At 36.7% G+C, this 23,985-nt stretch overlaps 1 protein-coding gene across 1 annotated transcript in view; it reads right to left on the minus strand.

The window, feature by feature from the left end:
* The window catches only part of CABCOCO1 (ciliary associated calcium binding coiled-coil 1), a 138,258-nt gene that overhangs the window by 1,292 nt on the left and 112,981 nt on the right, over positions 1–23,985 (minus strand). The window contains exons 8-9 of the mRNA XM_061190321.1: positions 4,649–4,771; positions 4,096–4,236 (exon numbers count right to left, since the gene is read on the minus strand). Coding sequence (XP_061046304.1) covers positions 4,096–4,236; positions 4,649–4,771 — 264 coding nt within the window. The remainder of the gene's footprint in view (positions 1–4,095; positions 4,237–4,648; positions 4,772–23,985) is intronic.

Raw genomic sequence — 23,985 nt, forward strand, 5'->3', positions numbered from 1 at the left:
TTTAAAATATTAATGTCTATAACCTAATTTGAGGACATCAGGGTAACTGTATTTTGAGAAATGTATTATTTTCGTTTATATAGAAGAAATTTAAAAAATCAAATACTGTTTTTGGTCCAGATATAACTTCATTCTTATTTCTTTATTTATAAATGTCATTATAATAGGTAGTTTTCAAAGGTCCACCTGGTTGCCTTATCTGATGAGATTTTCAGTTCAGAGTTGCTATTTCTGAAAAGATCACATTGGTGTCAATAATTCTGGGTTCTCGTGTGAATATCGAACTTTTTTGGCTCAAGTTTGATTACCAAGCCCTGGGGTCAGGTCTGGCCTCTAGCTTCTCATCTTTTCCTTTCTTGGTGGCTGGGTGAAGGAGGCAATGAGGGATGAACATGGTCCTCCGGGTTACAAAAGAACTGTCATATTTCAGGGGCCACTAATCCCCGCAGGCATAATTCTAGAAGAGCTGAAAGAAGCCAGGGTCTAGGAGTGTGGTGACCTAGGGATTAGTTTAGCTCTATGGCCTTGGGCAAGCCACTCAACCACCTTTAGTTCTTATCTGAAAAGTTAAGTAGTTTAAAATTAATTATGTTAAATTTCACATATGTTAGCTTTTAAATTCATAATTCCAACTCCTAATTTTGTGATATATTCACCGACGTTATACTATTTCATTAATAGGATGTTGTGATATGTTTTAAACATAGATTACTTCTGCTTCTTTATGGCATGCTATATATTAGACCATACAGGGAATGAAATGGTTTGAAGAAATGATCTTGTTACAATTCCAAAAGGATCGGGAAGCACTGCTCTAACTAGACAATTGACTCTCCCCGCTTTCAATTAATGTCTTCTATATCCACCAATAATCTCATTTCTTTTCAACTAAGAGCAGATGTATTATCATCTTCCAGCTTCTGTTTCACTGTCTCATCAAGGTTTTCACGTTAACCTGGAGGTCTTTCTGGTATTTCACTGAGACAGAATTCACTGACACAAATGTGTGCTCTGGGGAATAGGCTCCTGAAGGTCAGGTGCACAACTGCTAGAGCTGACAGAGGGACATGTCTCAGATCTCTAGACCATGGTGATAGGGCGCTAGATGACAAGACTCCCCGTCTGGTCAAGAACAGCTTGTCATTGGTCTATGGTGTCTCCGTGTTAATCTTCAGAACACAGCTGACCAGACATGCTATCCCACAACCCCCAGGAGAGGGTATGGTTCTACTTCCTGTTAGGAAAGAATGGAAAATCCATGACCTGAGTTCAGTACCCTTTCAGTGATCACTCCTTGAGGTGATTTCCCACTCAGCTTTTCTAACCTGGAAATTCAAGTTGACCTAAAAATACCTATGGTCCCAAGATGGCAAACTTCCCTCAAGGTTTTCACATTATTTTGCCCTATTGCTTAGACAGGGCCAACAGCCAACATTTAATGTAAGAATTTAGTGTTAGCATTCATATTTCTCTGACATATAATTCTTTAAATATATTAAGGTTTGCTCCATTGGGTATAATTTTTATTACACAACTCAGGGCCAAACTAAGTTCATTTTGAATGTATCTTTAAAATTAAAATACCTAAACTATATAAGCTTAAAATGTTTGCTCTATTCAGTATAATTTTAATTAACATCTCAGGGCCAAGATAACTTCATTCTTAATAAATTTCTAAAATTATAAAGTGAGTCAATGGGAAAGTAAGTAGATTAACATAAAAAATTTAAGGATTCACACTATTTTCAGAAATTTCTGAATTACAGAAAGTGAAATATGCCTGTAACCATGCTGGAGGAGAAGCTCTGAAAAAACTGTACTTAAAACATGAATTCTCTACTGCCTTTTCCTACAAAAATTATAATAAGAGTATGATTTTTAAATAAAGAAGGAGAAAAAGCTATTGGAAAATTTAAAACATTTTACAAATAATAATTCATTAAATGTTCCTACAGCAAGTCAGTGTCTTCAAAAGGTTTATATACACTGACCACTGACAAGTGGCTACCTTTGAACAGCTATGAGACAGTTTTAAGAGCCAAGAACACTGGAAGGAGGTTTTAGAAGTGGAAAATAACTTACCCATCTAAAACGGGGGGAGAAATTTAGGTAAGCAGAGAGCAATTACCCGACTTGGAATTTGACCAATACACAAGAGTAAACACTGAAAAAGTGCCACACCACTGGAGTATTAAAAACCAAAGTAGTCTGGTCATGATATTAGACGTTATGTGGTTTCTGTGGATAACACTGGAATTAGAACTAGAACCCAGTTCACAGCTCCCAATCAGGGCCTTTCATCAGTTTCTGACCCTGGAAACCCTGGACAAATGACAATCTTTCTGTGTCTCTAAGTTTTCAACTTATTTATCGGGTAAGTGCCTGCCTAATTCGCATGGAGTTTACTAGGATTTTTGAGAGAAAATATATAAAGGGGTTTGCTATCTTGAAACACTGTATCAATCCACATCACCACGCAATTTTATTGAAAAATTGGCAATAATTTGGCCCAGGCTAATGTCCATGAATCTACTTAATATGGAAATGATCAAGGCACCTGAAAGATCTGTATCCCTCACCTCTGGTCCAAGTTCTTTCTATGCCTAATTATACTTAGATGAGCCAGCTAATGGACTTCCAAGCTCAGTAAGGATGGCTGCAGGCCAGTGGGACAATAACACACACATATAGCAATCATGTTCTTTCTGCTATAGACAGTAGTGATATAAATGCTGCAGGCTTTAATTTAAAAAGTTTTTTTTCAATGAATAGTTAAAAACATACTGCTCACTACAAGGAACATGGTCTTGGTAAGGATGTTTTCAATTTTGGGGGCCTGCAAACAATTCTATTACTGTCTAGTAGTCCTTCGGTGATAATTTCAGAGCCGCAGGATCACAAAGGAGCCCAGGACCATGATTATACATAAACTATATTTAGATGAAATGTTATCAAATCTAAAAAGGAGACATGTTCTGAACTTAGCTTAGTTCAACTGCATTCTGCCCTTCTACACAGTAACCAGTTATTACATTCATGGGGTTGTTAACAATAAAGCTTTGTGTAAAATGTGTCCTTTCACTATTTCTGGTAAACACTAAACACCCCTTATTAAGCCGAGGACTTTGGCTGATTCTGTTGGCATTGAATCATTAAATATTCATGTAAATAGTACATTAACATTTGATGATTAAACAACTAACAAGGTATGCTATTGCCAAGCTAATCTTTTGCTCCTTCTAAATTAGTTGTTAATACAGTGTGCTTTTTACATATAGTCTCATGTCCAGAAAACAACTAAATCTTTCCCTGAGATGCATTCATATTTTAAACATGCAGTATATTGTCCTACTGATTCATTGTTATTGCCACAAGAAATTATAAATCCTCTCAAAATATGGAAATCACTCATTTAATCATTTTGCCTAGGAAATGATGCAAGCCTTTGTGTTGAGGTAGAAATGTTTTTTTGTTTGTTTGTTTGTTTGTTTGTTTTCGGATGGGGAAAATACATTAAGCATAAAACTAAGCCAACTGATTCATCATGGGCAGTTGCTACTGAGATGGCTGTTGCCATCTCCATTTTCATGCAGCCATTGGTGTCAGTGATAACACCATTAATATACATAGCCATTAGCTATTAGTGGTATGTGAAAAGGAGCAAACCGTCTGAGAAGGAGCTCAAAGATATGAAAGCCTCTCTGTAGGAATTTGGTGAAAGGTCTTAGCTAAGAATTATGGTCTGAGCTTTAGTGTTTACTATTTAGAAATGTTCTCCCATTACTCTTGCATGAGCAATTGCTTACAGTGTGACTGGGCACGAAGTCTTTATCATGTTATTTTTTGGGTCTCGATGCTGAATGATTCTGTAAACTGATAACGCACCACACTATGTGCTGTTGGTGAATTTATTTTGTGATCTTACTGAGTCTCAGATGACTCAACTGAGAGTTATGTGGAGATGTTAAATTGAACTCCTCCATCATCAGCATCACTCTTGCTGGCAGAGCGTGGGTAGTGTTTACAGACATTAAGGTTGAGGTTGGCTAATTAACCAGTAATAAAGTAAGTGAGCACACCGTCAAGGCTGAGTACCTGAATGCTGATTAAAATGTCATCTGTGACTTGACCCAGCACCAATTTTATATCTTCAATGGTGAAACCAACTAATGGACCAGTCTCTGAAGTGTCAGCTTCTGGCTGGGACTCTTCAGGGCCTTGTTCTTGATTCAACCCCTAGAATATTAAAAGTAAACAACACTCAAGTGATTTCTGGAGCCTTTACTGATAGTAAAGGCTTCTCTTGGATAGTTTTCTATCAGAAATTATGTCAATCTGGAAGGATTTTGATTTGACGTTTTCCTGCATTTTCATTATTCATGAGCATCATGACAAATCAAGTAATGGTGCTTTTACCTACTCTGGGGAAAATGAAGGTGGAGACTGGGGAAGATAGAGTAGAAGTAATTAAAATTGCTGAACCACCCTCAGCTGGCCCACTTGTGAATCAACGCCAAAAGAAATATTTATATTTAGCTAGGAAAAATCAGAGGGAAAGAAGACAGAAGAGCATTTTGTTCTTTTTCTCCTATCCTCTAGAGAATATAATGCTCAGATAGGGTGAATTAAGAGACAAAAGGAAATATACCTTCATTTCCATATCCAGTATTGGAGGTGGCTCTATGAATGTTGAGTAAATATCAAATGAGATTCCTTCTTCTAGAGGATCAGGGAAAGGGTGACCTGCAGGCTTCACAACCTCTATCACTTGCTAGTGGGGAAGAGAAGAGCTGTATTATGACAAAGTCTTTGGTGAGTGACCACAATTTCAGACAATATTTATAAAGTTCCAAGTCTATTATTTTCTAAGTGCCATCGCCTCTGAATTCTTGATGCCGCCGACCTCTTAGTTCTCTAGTGCTTTTTGTGCTCTGTACCTGATAATTAGCGTTTTACTTTCCCCCACTGTCTAATTTTTCTGTACCATGTAGTTTAGAACTTCATTTTGTACTGCCTTGATCTTGAATTGTTTCATGGGTCAGTGTCCCCTTCCTCCTATCTACCAGCTCTCTGCAGGTAGAGACCATGTTTTAGAGCCTCTGTGCCTCTTCTCCAGTTCTGGCAGGGGGGCTTGCGCTTAAAACACTCAATAACAGCCTGATGGTGATTGCTATTACTCAGTAGAGCATAGCTGTTCTTGGAGACAATGGTGAAGTGGCCGAGAGAACCTGGTGATGAGGACGATAAAGGCTCCAACGGTTAATGTACATAGCCAGCGTACAGTAAATCAGAGAGGAGATTTGCAAAGTCGAGCAGAAACACCTAGGGCAAGGCAAGGCGCCACTGTGAGCATTTTAATAATTCTGTGGCAAGAGTGCCAACCAGAGGAAGAGTGACGGGTGGTCAACAGTGGAAATGAAGAAATGAGTTAAAGAAGTCACCTTATGCGGTGTCCATCTCACCATGACTTGGGGGAGAGAGCGGAGATGAGTGTACTGATGGCATTAAACATCTGATGCATCTAAATGGTTCCTCTTGCTCTGATTTCATGTGTAAAAGGCAACATTCTGATCGTAATGTGTGCCTTCCCATCTCAGATGATCGACAGACACACCCAGTTGAGTGCTCTGATCTTCATGCCTGTTACATTCCTCATTGGAAATCAATAAATCCATGTTCTAGTTTATTTAGTAAGGTCTCGGGAGCTTGTTTTTGTGGCCCTGAGATGAAGCCACCCACTGTATGCTGCCAGTCTTTAAGCCTACAAGTTTTAAGACAAAGATCTAGAAATGTGTAAACTCACCAAATAATTACCATCCCATGGGGCCTGGAAACACCCTGAAATCATCATATTCATTTCTAACTTCTCTACAATATTTCAAATAAACTTACATGTTATAATACTTCATCTTTTACATATTAATATTTTTGATTTAGATAAGTTTTGGAATGAACTGGAGGCTAGGTTATTGCTTGGTCATAGCAATGTATTTTGCCTTGAATTCATATTACTAATTTTCATTTGATTTTATAGGAAGTTGCTGCTTAGTATAAATATATAGAAGGACTGAAGTGTCGTAACTTTACGGTCAAGGCAAGTTGGAAATCAAGAGATTTAATGATTGTCTTAAGGTCAAATAATTACTTGGTGACAGGGATGGAAGTTAAACCCTGGTGTGCTGACTTTGTGGCCGATGCAGTTTTCGGTAAACTGTAATATGTCATCATGTTGCCACATTTGGAAATTACTGATATTATTAAGCACTTAATCTTTATTCTGTTAGACGACATCATTCCAGATTGTCTATCTTAAGTTGACTAAATGTTAATCGAAATAGAAGATCAAAAAAAATATGAGAACAATCCTTTTCTCTCTTCACTTTCATAAGATGCTGGTTTTTTTCCGAAATGGGACATACAAGCATTTTCATCTTCCCACAAAATTATTTGTACCATTTTTTCACCACACTTCTTTTTTACCCTCCTGCACCTTATATTGCTCTTTATTTTACCAAGCTAGAAAAATGAAACAGTTAAACATATTTTAAATCCTCTGAAATATTATAGGTAAAATAAATAAGCTGTACATAGGAATCTAGAGACAAGGGAAGATAATGAGGTATTTAGTTGGTGGACTAAAGTAGACTAAATTTACTAAAGTAGACTTTAATATAGGGTGAAAATAGAAATTTGAGGGGAGTGGTGGTGAGTTAGACATTGAAAAAAGAAGAGAGAAGGAATTGAATGGAGTTTATTGAATTTACTGCAGGCATTGAGAAAGTAAGCATGAGCGAATCTGCAAGATAAAAGTGTTTTCTTTTAATGAAGGAGAATTTTATCTTGTTTCTTCTGCCGTATTTGTCTTGCCGCTATGGTTTCCCATACACAGGCTAAGACTTTCTGCTAATTTTCTTTCTCCTTGGTGGAAGTCATCAATAGATCACCTCTTCATCCTGGTAGCAGAGAATTCTACCATCTGCCCACCTGTGCCCTTTCTTCCAACAAATTGTACACTTAAATACTTAAAGACAAGCAGATATTTGTGCTCAAGTATCTCATTTTATCCCTCACACCCGCTGTGGTCTGGATTTCTTTATAAGGCTCAACTGAACTACTTGCCAACTACCCTGTTTTCCTAGTCTTTGGCACTGGTGTGTGTGTGTTTGTGTGTATATGTGTGTGTGTGTGTGTGTGTGTGTGTGTATGTGTGTACTCCTCAGCTCCACATCATCATTTCTTTGGTGGAGTGAAGCTCCTATTTATCCCAAGAACCTGAAGCTCTGACTGAGAGCTGGGCTTTTCTTTTCCTTGATTTTTATGAGTGTAGCTCATACAGCTATTCATTTGATTTAATTCATGCACAAAAACTGGCAGTGAGAATTTCTTTACTTCAGGGTGTTTTGCATACTATCAATGAACCAAACCACAGCTACATTTTTCTCTTTCACAAAGAGTTACATTTGGCTACGTTAGTAAGATACCGTAAGGGAAAGGAATGTCCCAATTTCAGATAAGGGTAAATATAAAGTCATTTCATTAGTAGTAAGAAGGTACACTGTCAAATACATAGTTTGAAATAAACATAGTGCCCAGAAGCATCATAGTGATTTTTTCCCCCATTAAGTAGCCTTTTTAAAAAACAAGTTGAAGGAAAATTAGAATCAATAATTGTGGTGAGAGCACAGAGCCAGCAAATATGTTTAAACGAAACCGTCTGATGCAATACTTTCTTTAAAAAATACAATTAGGCCTTTGTATTTTTTTTTTTTAACAAAACCTCATGTTTTACAACATCACTGGTTCTGTAATAAAATCTATTTAAAACAGAAAGACATGGTCAGCTTTATTAAGTTAGATTTTCTGAAAGAACGTTATAATTTCCTCAAGTCTATGAATAGTTGAAGCAAATTAAATAAAGCTAGTTTTATAACTATTTTATACATTACTGTAGAACTGTAATTGTCTCATATTTTTTCCTCAAAAGTATAATATGTTACCTCTTAAGTCTTTAAAATAAAAACAGAAAAAGGATCAAGTATGTTTATTAAAAAAACACTCCTATTTGGGACTCTGATTTAGCAACCCCCTCTTTTAGTCTATAAGAGAATAGCACCCATAATCTTCAGATCAGAAAACAAAGAGAAAGACTTTAAGTGACTTGCCTGAGGCCTAATGCTGAGATTAAAAATCAGGAGTTTCTGATTATACACGTACATCATTTGGCCAAATGATTGGTTTTGCTTGACTTTCAAATACCTCCTAAATATTACTTTGAATGTAAAGCAATAAATGTGTTTCTCTTGCCATTTTTGAGTGCTTGCACACAAATGGATGTAATAAAAACAATCATGTTGTTCCATGTGAATGCCATTTATATTTTTTCTGATAATGAGCAGACCATTTGAACTAAGGTGAGTACATTAAAAGCTCTACTAAAGAAGAGAATAGATTTCTAAACAAAATAATGAACTGTTAAGTGAACGTACAATAAATAACATCTACAGATGTGGTCGCTAGAAATTAGTTTTGCATAACTTACCAATATACATTTCCCCCAGATGTTATCTGTTACATGAAAATTAAGTTAGTTATAGTGTTCATTAAGTGCACATTGCATTAGTGTTATTTAAGATGGTTTATAATCTGAGTTTAGTTGCATTGTGCCCTGGTATTTAAAGAATATCAAGTAAATGGTTTTTGGCATAATTTAATACTCTTAAGTACAAAATTTCATCACCAAACATTATGTAGCTTTAAAACCATCCAAGATCTTTACTTACAAGCCAAATGAAATCACTAGAGCTCTTTTAAGAATTTACATATTCAGTATGAAATGGACGTTTACCATGGGAATAAATGATAGGAATTTTGAACCTCCTGGAACTAAGGACAGGGTCAGTTTAGGTCTGAAAAATACTTATTAGAATTAGAATCTGCTTCTAGATCTTACTGTGTCTGAGAAGAAGTATAAAGATTTTATCTGAAAATTGTGTTACTGCATGTTTTCTTTTTCTACTTTATGTGTTAACATTGGTAGCATTAACTGTAGTTTATTGTTTTTGTTTGTTGTTTTCTTATTTTTTGTTTTTTGTTTATTGTTATTATTGTTTTTCTTTGAAAAAAGTGTAGGTGATTTGTGGGTACTGTTTGTATCACTGAAACCTATGATTAAGATGGCAATCATTAACTTACTAAATTTAGTTATTAGGTTATTCAAAATATTAAAAATGCCATTGAGATGACAACTTTCTACTGTTTTGAATGGCAAAAAAACAAGATAAATCTGTTAAACTCTTTTTGAGCTATAGACACATAAAAAACTGGTATGCTTCAAAAAGACACTTATTTGGAATTGTCAGATGATGACTTCATATGTAAATCAAAACTTACTACAAACTGTCAAAGTTTCAGGAAGAAAACTTTATGGCAAACTTCTCCCAATACTAACTAAGGAAAAAAAAGCACAAAACTTCCTGTAATGTTTTAACTATTTTCTCTCCTTGAAAAAAAGGCACTACTCATTTGCAAGTCTAATTAAGAAGTACTGTGTCATTTTGGAAAATTTTAACACAAATTGTAACCCATTGCCCACAATATACTACACATAAAGTAACAACACATGAATGCCACCTGCAAAATGCAATCAACTCTGGTAATGTCATACTGAAGCCATAAATTTAAAATCAAAAGAGGAAATTCAAAAGCTGAGATTATCAGAGAAACTAAAATTAATCCATTTCTCAAGTGTTTTTCTTTTGTGTTCAGGCCATTACAAACTTCTTAACATACCCTATAAATGGAGAAGATCAATTCTGCTACAAGAGTCCTCCTCCCCCTTTGCATTTTTGACTTAGAAATAAATTCGCAAATGCAGCACATTAATTTTCTTTCCTATGCTTAATATGCAGTATTTACGTTTTGAAAAGGTTCAACATGTTGCCAGGCTTCTGCAGGGTATGAATAGACATCTAATAGCAACTTCTATTTTTATTCACAGCATACTGGTAGTTTGAACATTTATAACTTAATAGAGCTCTGAGACCATCAGATTCACAAGCTAATCACCTAGACAGTGAAAGGTAACACAGTACAACAAGTGAGGACAGGAAATGAAGACTACCCCGTCCAGCTGAAGCTGCGAAGAGGAATTTAAGTTGGCGGGCCCCAGTAAACCAATTTGCAATCCGGCTAGGGCACTCCAGTTAACACCTTGTGCCCATTTTATTTATATCTCTTAATTTGATCTTGTTTAACATGGGCTTGAAATTTTTTCTAAAAAAGTTAGATAGTTAAAGAAACTGATTCCAGAGTATTTAAGACATCTTTAGTATTTCTAAGTGTACTTCTGCATAAGAAAACACTATAATTTGAAAAGAAACACTATAATTTGAAAAGAAATCGAGTACTCCTATCTTAATGACCTTAGACAACAAAATCCTCTCTAATAAATTTGAAAAAGGGTACCTTCTTGTAATGTAAATGCAATTTAACAGGAAAAGATGTTTTGATCTGGCTCTGGTGCAAACACTTCCTGAGGGCTAGAACAGTACTTCAGATACCCAGTTTCCAAAGATGGCAATAATGTGGAAGATAGACCACTGAATGATAGGCTTTAGACTTGGCTCTATTCCTAATTGTGTGATGCTAAGAAATCCCTAGGCCTCAGTTTATTTATCTGTAAAAGGAAGGTAATGATAATCGCTACCTGGCTACTTCATCGAATTGTTTCAGGGTACAAATTAGATAATGTGGGTAAAAATGTTGGGAGTTCTTCAAAGGGAAAGTATTGTTAAACCCAAAGGTGTATTATTATTATCATTTATAATTACTGTTATTATTGAAAGGATCATCTTTCTAATGCCAGCACTGGAAGACAGATTAGAGTAGCCATGTTGGGGATACTGGTTCATGCTCTTTCTATATTTAATTGTTAACATCGCCCAAGCAATCCAATTAACTCAGAAGAATTTGTCAATGAGGACATGTCATCACCCTGTTTCCATATAGTCTCAATTTTTAAACTCTCAAACATATATCCAATGCCCTTTGATTTGCCAAATTCCCTGGATCCAAACAACTTCTCTTTTGGGACCCAGCATGACATAATTAGGTAGTTAGGCGGCCTGGTCAGGACTCCTGCAAACCACCTCATTTAGAAAAGGAGAGTGTTTATGCCCAACTTCTGAAATTAGAAAACCTGCTTCTCCCCTCCCCCACAATTTATCACTCTTTGTATCTTTTGTTTCTCAGCATCCAGTGTGGCCTGTGGTTTCCCAGATGGAGTTCAATTCAAAAAAGATTTCCTTTAACAAATTTTGTCAAAAGCAAAGTTAGGGCAAACTTTCAACATGTCTTTCTTGTGAAAATTGAAATACCAGAGCTCTTACAACTACTAAGTTCAACATTGTACTTAGTTTCGATTCTTGGATTGACCTTATCTTGCAACTTCCTCAGGGTGAGAGACTGAAAATATGGTTGGTTCCATTAAAAACAGTTAGAAAATAACTAATTCTTTTCAAAAATATCTTCTAGAAGCCACTCGGTATATTTGTTTACTAAGCTTACTAAGTTATACTCTAAAAGGCATATCCTTGAACTCAGAATAAAGTATTTCAAACAGTTCTGATCATGGGTGAATTTTTGTTTGGTTTCATCTAGGGTGTTCTATTTAAATTTGAGGTTTTTAGTATTTAAAATTGAGGAAATACTCTAAATTATCTCTTGTTTTAAGAATTGGGAAATTAGGTATCAGTTAGAATAATGAGTTATGCAATTTTCTTTGTGGAGAGCCTATTTTGAATTACGAAATATAAATTTAAAATTTTGATTTTATAAATGTGGCATTTTAATTACATCTTATGGTAACTTATATGAAGATTAAGCTATTTCATGGCTTTTATACTTGGTAATACTCTTTTTGAACAAGTACCTGTAATTTGCAGAAATTATAAGAGACTATAAATCATAATGGTTAGAAGAGAAACTACAGTGGAAGAACCCTAAGTCCTTGGTTCTTGTCTTTCTCTTTTCATGGACTTCCTGTTATTTTCCCAATTTAAGTTATCTGAGTAAAAGGAGGTTGAAACTATTTGGATAAAGCTATACATGTAATTTACTTAACTTCAAAGTATATGGATTGAACTGCACTTCAGCCCTGAAGACATCAGTTGAAAGAAAAAGAAATCTTAAAACTATATTGAAACTTATTTCATTTAGAAATATAAAGCTTTTTTGGCCTAAACTAGAATGTTTGTAAGTGCTATGAAATATTTAGAGAAGTCAACATAATATTATTATTCCTGACCTCTTAGACCCAAGATGTCTATTTTAAGTAATCTGACATTAAAAATGTGCTGACAAATATAGATTAAAAAACAACACAGGAAGTTGTAAATCAGTTGGTAAGCCTTAGCATCAAGGAAATAGGAGACCACGAAAATATACTCATTTACTTTAGTCAACCTCAACCTTAATTTTTAACTAAAGAAAATTTGCAGAAGGCATAATGTTTATATTTTGGATATTTTATTCATAGTTTGTATGTTTCCTTTTTCTCCAGTGGGCTCATAAATTATTACAAGGAAACATGTTGTCACAGTTATAAATATTTCCCTCTCTGCTTAGCTCCCGCCACCTCCCTCCCCCCTCCTTTTTAAAATCTACACTAACTGATTCTGTAACTGTATTAGGCACTCTTTGGTCAGCAGGGCAGGATTTTCTTGCTTCAGAGGAAACTGCTGTTGATTACACTTATGTGCCCGGCATTCTACAAACAGGGCTCTTTTCAGGAAGCACCCAAGCCCTTCCTTCCATGCAGGGCAGCCCTTGTTATGTACACAGGGGTGTCATTGTTTCAGTGACCTAAGAAGAGGCATGTCTTCCCCTGCAAGGAACAGCTCTAGGTACCCTAAAGTTCTGAGGCTTTTCATGGAATCCGAATTCTTGGAAATTAACTACGAAACTGACTTTGTGGACAATGGCATATATGGCAATAGAATTTTATCAAAAAAGATCTTTCACCTATAAGCTGTAAATCATGCTAGTTTAGTTAAAAACAAACAAACTGAAATAACAGCAACTCTGAAAAATTTAGGTGGTATGGTATCTTTATTCCAGATTTGAATGTTTTAGAAATCTGGATTTTTTTTCCCCTTAAATGTGTAGTCAGAGTCCTAGATTGGCTCTGCCACTCAGTAGAGAGTATATCTGAGATGCGGTTTCTTTATTTGTAAAATTAGGGGGTTGGACTAGGTCATCTCTAGTCTAGTTACAGATGTTCTATCCTATGTTACTACATTTCAAGTGGTTTTTTCTCTATTTATACAAGACTCACAGTTGCCAGCCTATACAGAACCTCAGATTCAGTATTTTTATGTCATGATGTAGAAGACTATTTGGATTACACACTCAGTACTTACTGGAATCTTGGACAGGCTGCAGCTTGTCCATTTATTTCTACTTAATTATCTTCTCCAGACCCGCTGCTCCTCCATTTGCTTTATCTCTCAATGGTGTCACCAGCTTCTTGGTTACCAGACTCAAAATCTCGAGGTTGTCTTCAGTTGTTAACTCTCCCTTGTGCCTAACATTAAATCCGTCACAAAACGTGTTGGGGGCACCTCCGTGATGTCTGCCAGACCTGCTCCCTTCTTTTTCATGACAGTGCCCATTGGGTAGGCTTTGGGTCCAAGTTCTTGCCTTAGAGATCTTGAGCTCCAGCCATACTGGACTACTTGGCTTGTGCCCAATATGCACAGTGCCTGGCATACAGTGGGTGCTCAATAAATATTTATTATAAGAAAACAAAAAAGCATAGATGGAGGTGCTTTCCTAGCCAGGGTCTCGCCTGTGTTACCGCCTCTGCTGGGAGGGCGTTTCCCCCTCACCCCCGTCAGCTGATATTCCATCTGGGCTTCCAGCACAGCTCATTCACCTCAGTGACCTTTTCCTTGTGCTTCAGAGTATTGGCTTGTTCTTCTTATGGTACTTGTTACCTTGTGCCCTGAATTACAGCCAGGGATGAGTGATCTCCCACCACTTCGTGGAAACTTCCTGAGGGCAGGGACCGTGTCTTACTGATCATGAGACCTCAGATCAGGTTTCTGTAGGCAGGAGGCATTCACTAGGTGTTGAGTCTTCCGTTAGGGTAACCATTCATTTAAAAATTTTCAGGGCTGCCAGTCTGATCAGCTCTGATTCAGTTTAAAAAGTTTGTCCTGAACAATGACACCACTTGGAGAAGCAAACCTAATGGTTTACTGTTGCATCAGGGCAATGCTTGTATTTCTCAGTTGATGAATGGAGCCCTAGAGTATTTGTTTGATTAGCACAATGCCAAACAACTAAACGGCTTTTCACAGACTAGACTGTATTGCTTAAACTGACTAATAGTTGCCTTATAGACACAGAGCAGTTTAACATTCTAAAGAATTCCTCAGAGATACCGCTCCCCCCATGTAGTTCCTGATGGGGGTAACATCAGACAATTGTTAGACTTTCTGAGTTGCCTGACTCTAGGGGCCATGATTCACATTGCTCTCCATGGGTTGTCTGCCGGCACCCTCGACCCCCAAAACAATGTGAATGGTACCCATTGGACTTGTGGCAGTGCTGGCCACCACCAGGAAGATGCACATTGATGAAGAAAAAAGCAGCTCTCATTCATAGGGAACTTGCTCTGAGCTTGGCATTGGGCTAATTAGAAAGCACATTACAAATATTAGGTCCTTCAATTCATGCTACGTTGTGAGGAGAGGTTTTATTGATCTCATTTTTTGGTGAAGAACCTAAAGTTCAAAGAGGTTAAGTAACTTGGTCAAGGTCACATAGTTAGAGAATGTGGAATTCCCTCAGAACTTGAACCCAGATCTATTTGACTCTGAAGTCCATGTACCCAATCCTTAGGGGCAAGTGAAACCCCACTGGTTCTTTATGGATTCCCCCAAAATGTTTATCTCCAGTTTATAAGTGAGGAAACAGAAGTTCAGAAAAGTAAAATGATATATGCATACTAGATATCTGAAAGCATAAGTTCTCAGGGAATTTCAGAAAGAGAATTTGTTCACTGGTTCCTCACAGCACCACAGTGCATTGTTCCAAAATAAGTTAACAAAAGTAAGGCATGGAGGATTGAACTTTTTTTTAAAGATGGCAAGATATAAAAAGCATTTGGTTTATAAACAAATCTGAGAACATGCTTAATTCATCTGTGTAAATAGGAAAGTCTAGGAGCATCAGTTTGCTTTTGGTGACTAAAACTGTATGTTCCTGATCAAATAGCAATTTGTCCTATTTGTTGTAATTGTAATTACTGTTTTCATTGGAATCACAGTTGTTGTTTTTTTTCTTCCAGGAACAGGCACGCAGAAAAACAACCAATAACCTAGATAGTTAAAAAACACATTGAGAAATGGGTATGACTGTGTGAACAAATCTCTTGTGATTATTCTTCCACTGTGTGCTGTCATGTACTTTAAATCCATTTCCATATTTCTAATTAGCACTTAGCTCCGAAAAACTTTCTGGAGGCCATTTACATCACAAATGGGGGAAAAAACAAATTTGCTTTATCAGAAAATTGACTATAGACTATTTTGGTGGCTTTTATTATTTTTACATTTTAATGATTAAAATTAAATATAGCCCAGTGACTCACGACAGAAGACAGTGAAATAATTTTCATGACTGATATAATTTTAAAGTCAACCTGGGTGAATAAGATATTAGGTCTGCTGTGGACGACTTTCATTGTCTGTCCTGCGGCTCTAGTTTCTGATCAGTTCCAACCATTTCATAAAAAGAATTAGACAGCTGTGCCGAGTTACTTTTCTAGCACAAACCCATGGTGCTTTGGCTTTATCTCAATAGCTGTCCTATAGAGACTATATAGTGCTGCTTCTGTCCTGCGGATTTTAAGCCCCTATTTTCATAGTTTGAATCTTTCATTTGTTTGAGTGAGAAACAGAGAATGCACAAATATTATTTTAAAATTCTTTGCACCAAAAAAACCTATGTCATCTGCTACATTGAAACACTGTCATTGTCACAAGCAAAAGGCATAACTGCAGCTCTCTGAGGATGCTTATTCATCCATGGTCCCCCAGCAAGGGCCGCTGTCCTCATCTAGAACATGGGGATAACAATAGTTACCCACTGCATGGGTTTTTGTGAGGATTAAATCAATGTGTGTAAAGCACTTACACAGTGCCTGGCATGTCGGAAGAGCTTAAAAGTGTGAAGGTTGTTTTTATTTTTAGATTTTCATGTCACGTATTTAAGTCTACAATAAACAAAGCCTAAACAAAACTCTTTGAGGGTAGGGACTTGGTCTGTTTTGTTGTTTTGTTCCCTACTTGACTGCCTGGCAGGTGACTGATAAACAGTGGGAAAGTAATAAATATTTATTGAATAACTGAATGTAGGAAATCACTGTGGTCTCATATGGTCAGTAAATCATTCTATTACTATTTCCCCCTGTTATACAGTCTATTGACATAGAGGGTGCCAAATTTTATGAAATTTTTTTTCTGTATCTCTCCCCTGCCCTCCCACTATGACCTATAACTCAGGCTGCTCCTCATCTGGGTGTCCAGCCTGCCTCCTTGACTTTACATTTTCCTGCAATGCTAATGGTTAGATTCTTCCAGGGGGTGTCCATGGAATTATGCAAAATGAATAGATTGTGGTGGTAAGACCAGAATACTAGGATGAGTGTAGCCTGTTCCCTGATGAGGAAATTATTCAGGCCAGGAAAACCCTTGAAGGATCGTTCTGGTTTTCACACTTGTATGAACACAGCCTTGGTATCAGGGGTTGCTAATGAAGCCGGAGAATCTGGCCCAGCATGTTAATTTACTCGATCCAGGGAACTTCCTGGTATTTATAAATGAACTCTGTACATTAGGCAACTGATATTTAGATGAGAAAATCAGAAAACAGCACGTGCTGTAATATAGTGCTTCAATAGGTTGTAATATAAATCGATTTTAACAAAGCTAACATCATTTAAGTAATCAAAAACAAGCAAGGACAGTGAGCTACAGTTTCAAAATTCTGCTAGATATAAGAAACCAGAACTAAACCCTTTCACATAATAAAGGTGCATTGCAAAACTAAGTCATAGTATTAATTAGGTTAGTCTAATTATTCAATCTACAACTAGGCCTTAACAGATTCAGGATTGGAGTATCATTGGAAACATCAGCCCATTGATTATCATCATTGCCCTAGGAGAAGATGAAGGTTTTACCTCTGAAGGATTTGGAGTTCAAGGCACATTCTGAAGAACACATAGAGTATCAAAATGTTATGCAAAGACATATTCTATTTCTGTAGCTTCTGTTTTGTTTTTTCTTTTAAATTTTATTTATTTATTTTTTGGCTGCGTTGGGTCTTTGTTGCTGCGCGCGGGTTTTCTCTAGTTGTGGTGAGCGGGCTTCTCATCGAGGTGGCTTCTCTTGTTGCGGAGCACGGGCTCTAGGCGCACGGGCTTCAGTAGTTGTGGCACGTGAGCTCAGTAGTTGTGGCACGTGGGCTCAGTAGTTGTGGCTCGCGGGCTCTAGAGCGCAGGCTCAGTAGCTGTGGCGCACGGGCCTAGTTGCTCCGCGGCATGTGGGATCTTCCCGTACCAGGGCTTGAACCCGTGTTCCGTGCACTGGCAGGCAGATTCTTAACCACTGTGCCACCAGGGAAGTCCCTGTAGCTTCTGTTTGTATTTGAAAATTTTATTCTCGTTCAGCTCAGCAGTGATGGTAAATACTAAGAAATGGTAAATACTAAGAAGATAATCTTTTACAGTAATTCTTTATTCCAAAAAATACCATTTTCCTTACAGTTTATTGGCTTGTTTACTTGCTTATTGGTAAATAATTGGATACAGAAATATAGCATTGTAACTAACTTATTCCTTTGTCAGATCAATTTTTCTATTGGTATGTCATAAGACATTTTATTATTTTAACGAGAATTTTTAAAAAGTGTTTGCTGTTATATCTCTGAACTTCACCATCTCACTAGCATCTGTCAGATTTAATCAACTACAGGACTACCTTATAAAGATTACCTTATCAGAAAAAGTGTCATCGTGTGAGCTTAGGTGTGAGAATTGCAAAATAAAGCTGAGCTACACTAACAACTGCTGTGCTAATTTATTGTAAATTATGTTTTTTTGTTTGCAGAGATAAGACATGAGAAGTGTTTCTATTTAAATTCATTTCCTATTATTTTAACATAAATACCAAACAGCTCAACAACAAAAAATGTGAGAACATAGAATATTCCTTAAATAGGTTCTGGTGACAGTGAAATTTATTTTCTAAGCTATTGGTACCAGTCATGTCACACTGTTCTAGGTGCAGAATCAGACAGCACAATTAAGACAAAACATGGATGCTTCTAATGCTAAATGGAAACTGCCGATTGTCATGTGAAGAGTGATGATTTATAGGATATGAACTGGAAATAACTGCATAGCAAGCTGGTCTACAACAAAGCTTTAATTCACTGGGCTGACACTGTAAACTCATAATGTGTCGACCTGGCACCAGCCATGATAGATTACGGCTGTTCAGAACACACAAGCATGTCCCTTTCATGAGCATTCTGGGAACCGTAGTTCAGATGACCCCAGTAAAAACAACTATAATGGTTTTAACCAAGCTGGTTCTCTAAGAAACGAAAAAATCATGATGAGTCATTATATTATTAAAATTCAGAACTAGTTGGCAATGAATCACATGAAGTTATCACCTTTAAATCATCAGAGTATAAATTGGGTCCTATAAAGTACCATGAGTCTCAATGTATTTTTAACAAGATGAACCTCTTATATAAGCAAGATTTTATTATTATATTTATTATTATTATTATTAAAGCTAGAGTGGAATTTAGTGCTCATAATAGTGAAGGGCTAATGTTGCTAGCTTGAGCCAGAAAGAGTATAGGCCTGTATTTGTAGACTGCTTTATGTAGCCCTGCCAGTAAATTTCGACCATTCTTGTTCTTATGAGTCAATGCCGAACATGGGAATTTGTATGATTCTTAAAAAAATGTATTAGCGGATAGGCATGTGGTAAGAGGACCCCAAATCTATTTTTTTTAACCTAAACTGGAAGTTGAACTCTAGTCTCGAGAATCAGTTGTAGGTCAACCCAACTATTTCATACTCCCGACCCCTTTAAAAAAAAATACATTGGATCTTTCAAAGAAATAGAGTGGAAATACCGTTTAAGAGAAAAGTAAAAAGCCATTTTGCTGGCTTTGCTCTGATTTTCCGCTAGTAAGCTTCATGCTGTACCAGATCACATTTAAAAGAAGTTTTGTTTCTTGTGTAAGATTCAGATTTCAGTTCAATTCAATTGATCTGGGCACATTCCATCCAGGCAGCCCCATCACAGGCAGGATTTCTGCTCTCACAGGAGTCAGTCTGAAGGTGGAGTTGGAAGGCAGGGGATACAAACACCTGTACAATCAATTATAATGATATGTGAAAATGACTACAATTAGGTTAGAAGAGAAGACTATTGGGTTAGTCACACTTTATTTAGCTGACGACAGAATGACTGAATGATGTGCCGGTTAGGGAATAAGCCAAAGACAAGAGCAGAGGAGGGAAGGGCATGGTGGAGTATGTAGGTGGACACCGTGTCAGCTAGCTACTCTTCATAATAATCACCCAAAGGCAGAGGAGTAAGTGGCATTAAACCACCTGCATATGAAAACATGTTAAAATAAACTTGGCTCTTGAAGAAATTGAGCATAATTGCTAATTACTGATAAAGACTACTTTAATAATAAAGAAGAACAGAACAAATACTATTGTTGGTTGATGGTTATTTTTGCTTAAAATGTTTACAGTTGGAGGGACACAAATAGACCTCTGGTCACAGATTATGAAAAACACATTTGATAGCTAAATATAAAAAAATCCAAATATTAATAACTACTGACATTTATGTAGCCCTTTCCTCCCAAAGCCCTGGACAAACATTACTGACTATATATATACACAAGAATAGCACTGAAATACTGCTACTCTTGCAAATGCCTGGATACTAATCCAAGACAAAAGTAGCAAATGGCTGATATCTACTTAAATATAGGTCTGCAGAATATAGGTGTGCATTTAGAAATAAAAACTCAGACCACAGCGCCTCCCTTCCAAAATGTTTACCATATTTTATTTCAACTTTATTGAATTACTGGACTTTTCAAGCTCCATTCTCTTAGTAAGACACTTAAGGTTTTGTATTTATTCTTAGATGCTGGTTTATGATTGTTGTATGGCAGTGAATACCAGGGCTAATGGCGCCTCCTTTCTGAGGACATCAGCTCTGACTCTTCAGTGCCTCCTACCGTGAGGAGGGCTGATAGGCCAGTGCAACACAGGAGTGCCTCCTATGGAAGGGCTAGTTTTGTTTCACCACGAACCAAGATTGTTATTAGTTATCTGAGAAGAACTATCTGGCTCAAACAAGTTTCATTTATGAAATATTAGATTAAATGAACTGGTGCTGGGCTGCTTGGTGACACTGATTGAAAAGATGCCATGTTTGTTGTTACTTACTTGAACAAAATGTAAATTACACAGCAATAATCATTTTTAAAGACCAGAAAAGAAAACATTTAATGTATACTCTTAGGGCTCTTACTGTAAAATATTATTTTATTACATTCTCAATTTCATCGCATTCTGGCAATGACAGAAATATAATTTAAATTTCTTGACGTTTCCTTTAACGATGTTATATTTTGGAAATTTTCGATTCAGGGATTATTACAAATCACTTGCTTTAAATTTTAACATTCCTTTCTCCTCTATAAATCCTATATATCTTCAAAAGTTCAGCTAAACTCCCAGGTCCTCCTTAAAACTTTCATAATTTTTTCAGCAAGTAAGGCACTCTATGTTTTTAAAGCTCTCAATTATACAATCATTTTCAGTGTGCCTTTACTGAGTATGCACTATAAACCAGCACTGTCTAAGCCCTGGGTATTCAGGGATGATCATCAAATATTCCTCTACTTTCAAGGAGGTCACAATCTAGAGTGTGCATGGGGTTCTTGGTAGGGATGACATACAAGATAATTTGCAGAGTGAAATAACTGCTAGAAGTAAATGTAGGGTGTTCTAGAAGTAGAGAGGAAAGACAGCTACTTCATTCTGGTGGGAGGCAAGAGAGGAAGAGATTCAGGGAAACTGTAAAGGGGAGATGGTACCTGTATTAAGTTTTGAAGGATAAATAGGAGTCAGCATGCAGATGCGGTTGACAGAGAGAGAGAATCCCATACAGAAAGACAGACAGACATACAGACAGGGAGAGTGCATGTCCAAAGGCATAGAGAGTAGAAGAGCATTACAGGACAGGAGATGCACGTGGTGTTGGCGAAAGTTGGGGTCAAGTAGGCCTAGGTTTAGTTCCAGCTCGCACATTTAAGTCATTTAATTTCCTATAAGCCTTAGGTTTTCCATCTGTCACATGGGGCAAGTAACCTTCTGACTGACAATCATCCAATTGGTAGAGCTCATTTTCTTGGGGATTTTGTGGGAACATATATCAAAGAGTCAAAAATGAGAACAATGGAAATAAGAGTTATCATGTTAAAGTCTAACAATGGCAAAATGAAATTTTGTTTGAGGGGTGCTAATGTTTTAAATATTTAAATGTTGTAAAGGTTTTAAATTTAAAACGTGATTTATAGTCTTTTAGAGTAAATCATGTCTAGAAGCAAGTGTATATTTGTCTTTTGCTATAGCTACACTGAAATGATGCAGAAAAAAATAAAAAATAAATCAAGGGATTTATTTTCCATATGTCCAAATAATATCCAGCAATTTTAAAAACAAGTTTAGCAAAAGTTAGAACAATGTATTTCCTTCACCATTTGCTGAGAGGAAGGCAGCTTGATTAATGTAATTAAAGGGTTGCTTGCAACTCAAGACTCAATTAAAAAAATAAATTTGGCCTTATTACTTTACTTCCAACTGGTGGTTTTCCTAGTGTGATTTTTGAGCTAAAATCTGTGGCTGCTTGTTCATGACACATGAATTGTTTTAGCACATCCTTTCCCCTGCTGTGCATATGATTAAGAAAGCAGAGGTTAAATAGTGCAGCAAAGAATTGGGTAAATTCATTCTATTTTTGCTCACAGCGCCTTTTAGCCCCCCTCCCCCTTTTTGGGACTGGAAGAGTTCAGAAACCTATTATCTCCTCCTGAAATTATTTAAGATATGTTCTTAGGCTGAAAATGTAACTTCTCTCTCTTAACGTTGTCTAGTACACTGATTTTGTGATGGCTGTGCCGTAGATATTATCTGTATTGGCAAGAAAACCAAATGCAAGTGCATCCTAGCATTTATTGAGTGCTCGTGTATGCTAGGCACTGTGATAAGCATTTTGCATAGCATACATTGTTCTATTTTTACTTGTGGTAATCCTATGAGGTAAGGATAATCATTCTCATTTTCAGATGAGGAACAAGAGGCTCTGAGAGCTTATGCTATTGTTCAAAGAGCCCACAATTAGCAGGTGACAGAACTAAGGTGCTAACCCTGTTCTGTTTCATTCTAAACCTGGGTTTTTATCGATTTGCATTTTTTTTGTAGGTAGAGTTTGATTTAAAAGATTTAAAAATAGCTCTGGTAAAGCATCTTGCATATAGTTGGTGTAACACATGTTAAATTCAGTTGAGTGAAAATTTTATGCTCACGGGGGCAAAGAATAGTCAGTTGTTGCCCTCTTCGAATTTATAGTCTAATGTGGGCGTGACTACAGTATAAGGTATAAGCATCATGGAAAGGCAGTGTAGTACAGTGAGGAAATCAGGGCAAACTCAGCATGTCTGAAAGAGCTCTATATTTCTTCCCTTAAACCTGTTCCTTCTCCAGGCTTCCAGGTAACGGTGCTAATATCCACCCAACTGTTCAAATCAGAATCAGGGGGGCGGGGAGCCGGGTGCACAGCATCCTTGGTTCCTCCCTTTCCCTCACCCTTTACATCCAACGCTTCAGCCACTCCTGCCAGATCTGCTCTGAAATATATTTGGAATCTACTTCTCCCTACATTTCCTGCCACCACCCTTTCCAAGCCACCCAGACCAGAGCCGTCATCTTCTCACTCATCTCCCTTCTCTGCCTGCCCAGTCAGACCCAGGTACAAGGAACAGCCAGAGCAGGCTTTGCGGAGCCTGAAGCTAAATTATGAAAAAAATCGTGTATACAAGTGAATGTACAGAAATCACACAAGTGAATACATAGAATGATTAAGGAATTAACAACAAATTAGATATATTAAAAAGCTGACAAATTCCACAAGTATCACAAAATTTTAAAATAAGTTAAAAATTGTCAACTGCTTGACCTATATCTATAATACAGTTCACTTTATTTCTTGGGCTTCATACTCCAACCAGCTCTTCATATGACAAACATTTTGTAATATTATTTTCCACAGAAAGACTAGAAAGATTATTTAATCTTTCCTCTAGCTGGGTTAATAGAAATTGTTATTATTATTGATATAGTTTAGAAAAATTTCAGCTTCACAACTCATTATTGGTAATATCATGTGCATTTTAGGATTGATGTCAAATTTCAAAAAACCTGTGGCAAGTTTCCTCCATATATGAACTGTAAGACTTAAGGTTCTTTTCAGGTTCTCTTAGGCAGTGAACAATTTAAAATAATCTTACTCCTTATAAAGATGGCACTCATTAACCAATTTGTGTCAATGTCTCCACTGTAGAGGAATATTATACATTTGATGTTATCTTCAATGATATTAGCATTTTTTGTAAAAAGGCAAGAAATTAAAATCTTTTTACAACGTGTTCATGTGATTCACTCCTCTTCTCTAACTGGACTATCAAGCAATCTAGCCTATTCATTGCTTCTATTTAAAATGTTTTTTTTCCTCTTATTGAATTACTACTTTTGCTATGATCTGAATTTGGGGCGGGGGGGGGGTTACAATTTACTCACTGGTGTCA

This window comes from Eubalaena glacialis, chromosome 1 (genome assembly GCF_028564815.1).
Source record: "Eubalaena glacialis isolate mEubGla1 chromosome 1, mEubGla1.1.hap2.+ XY, whole genome shotgun sequence".
NCBI classification, from domain to species: domain Eukaryota; kingdom Metazoa; phylum Chordata; class Mammalia; order Artiodactyla; family Balaenidae; genus Eubalaena; species Eubalaena glacialis.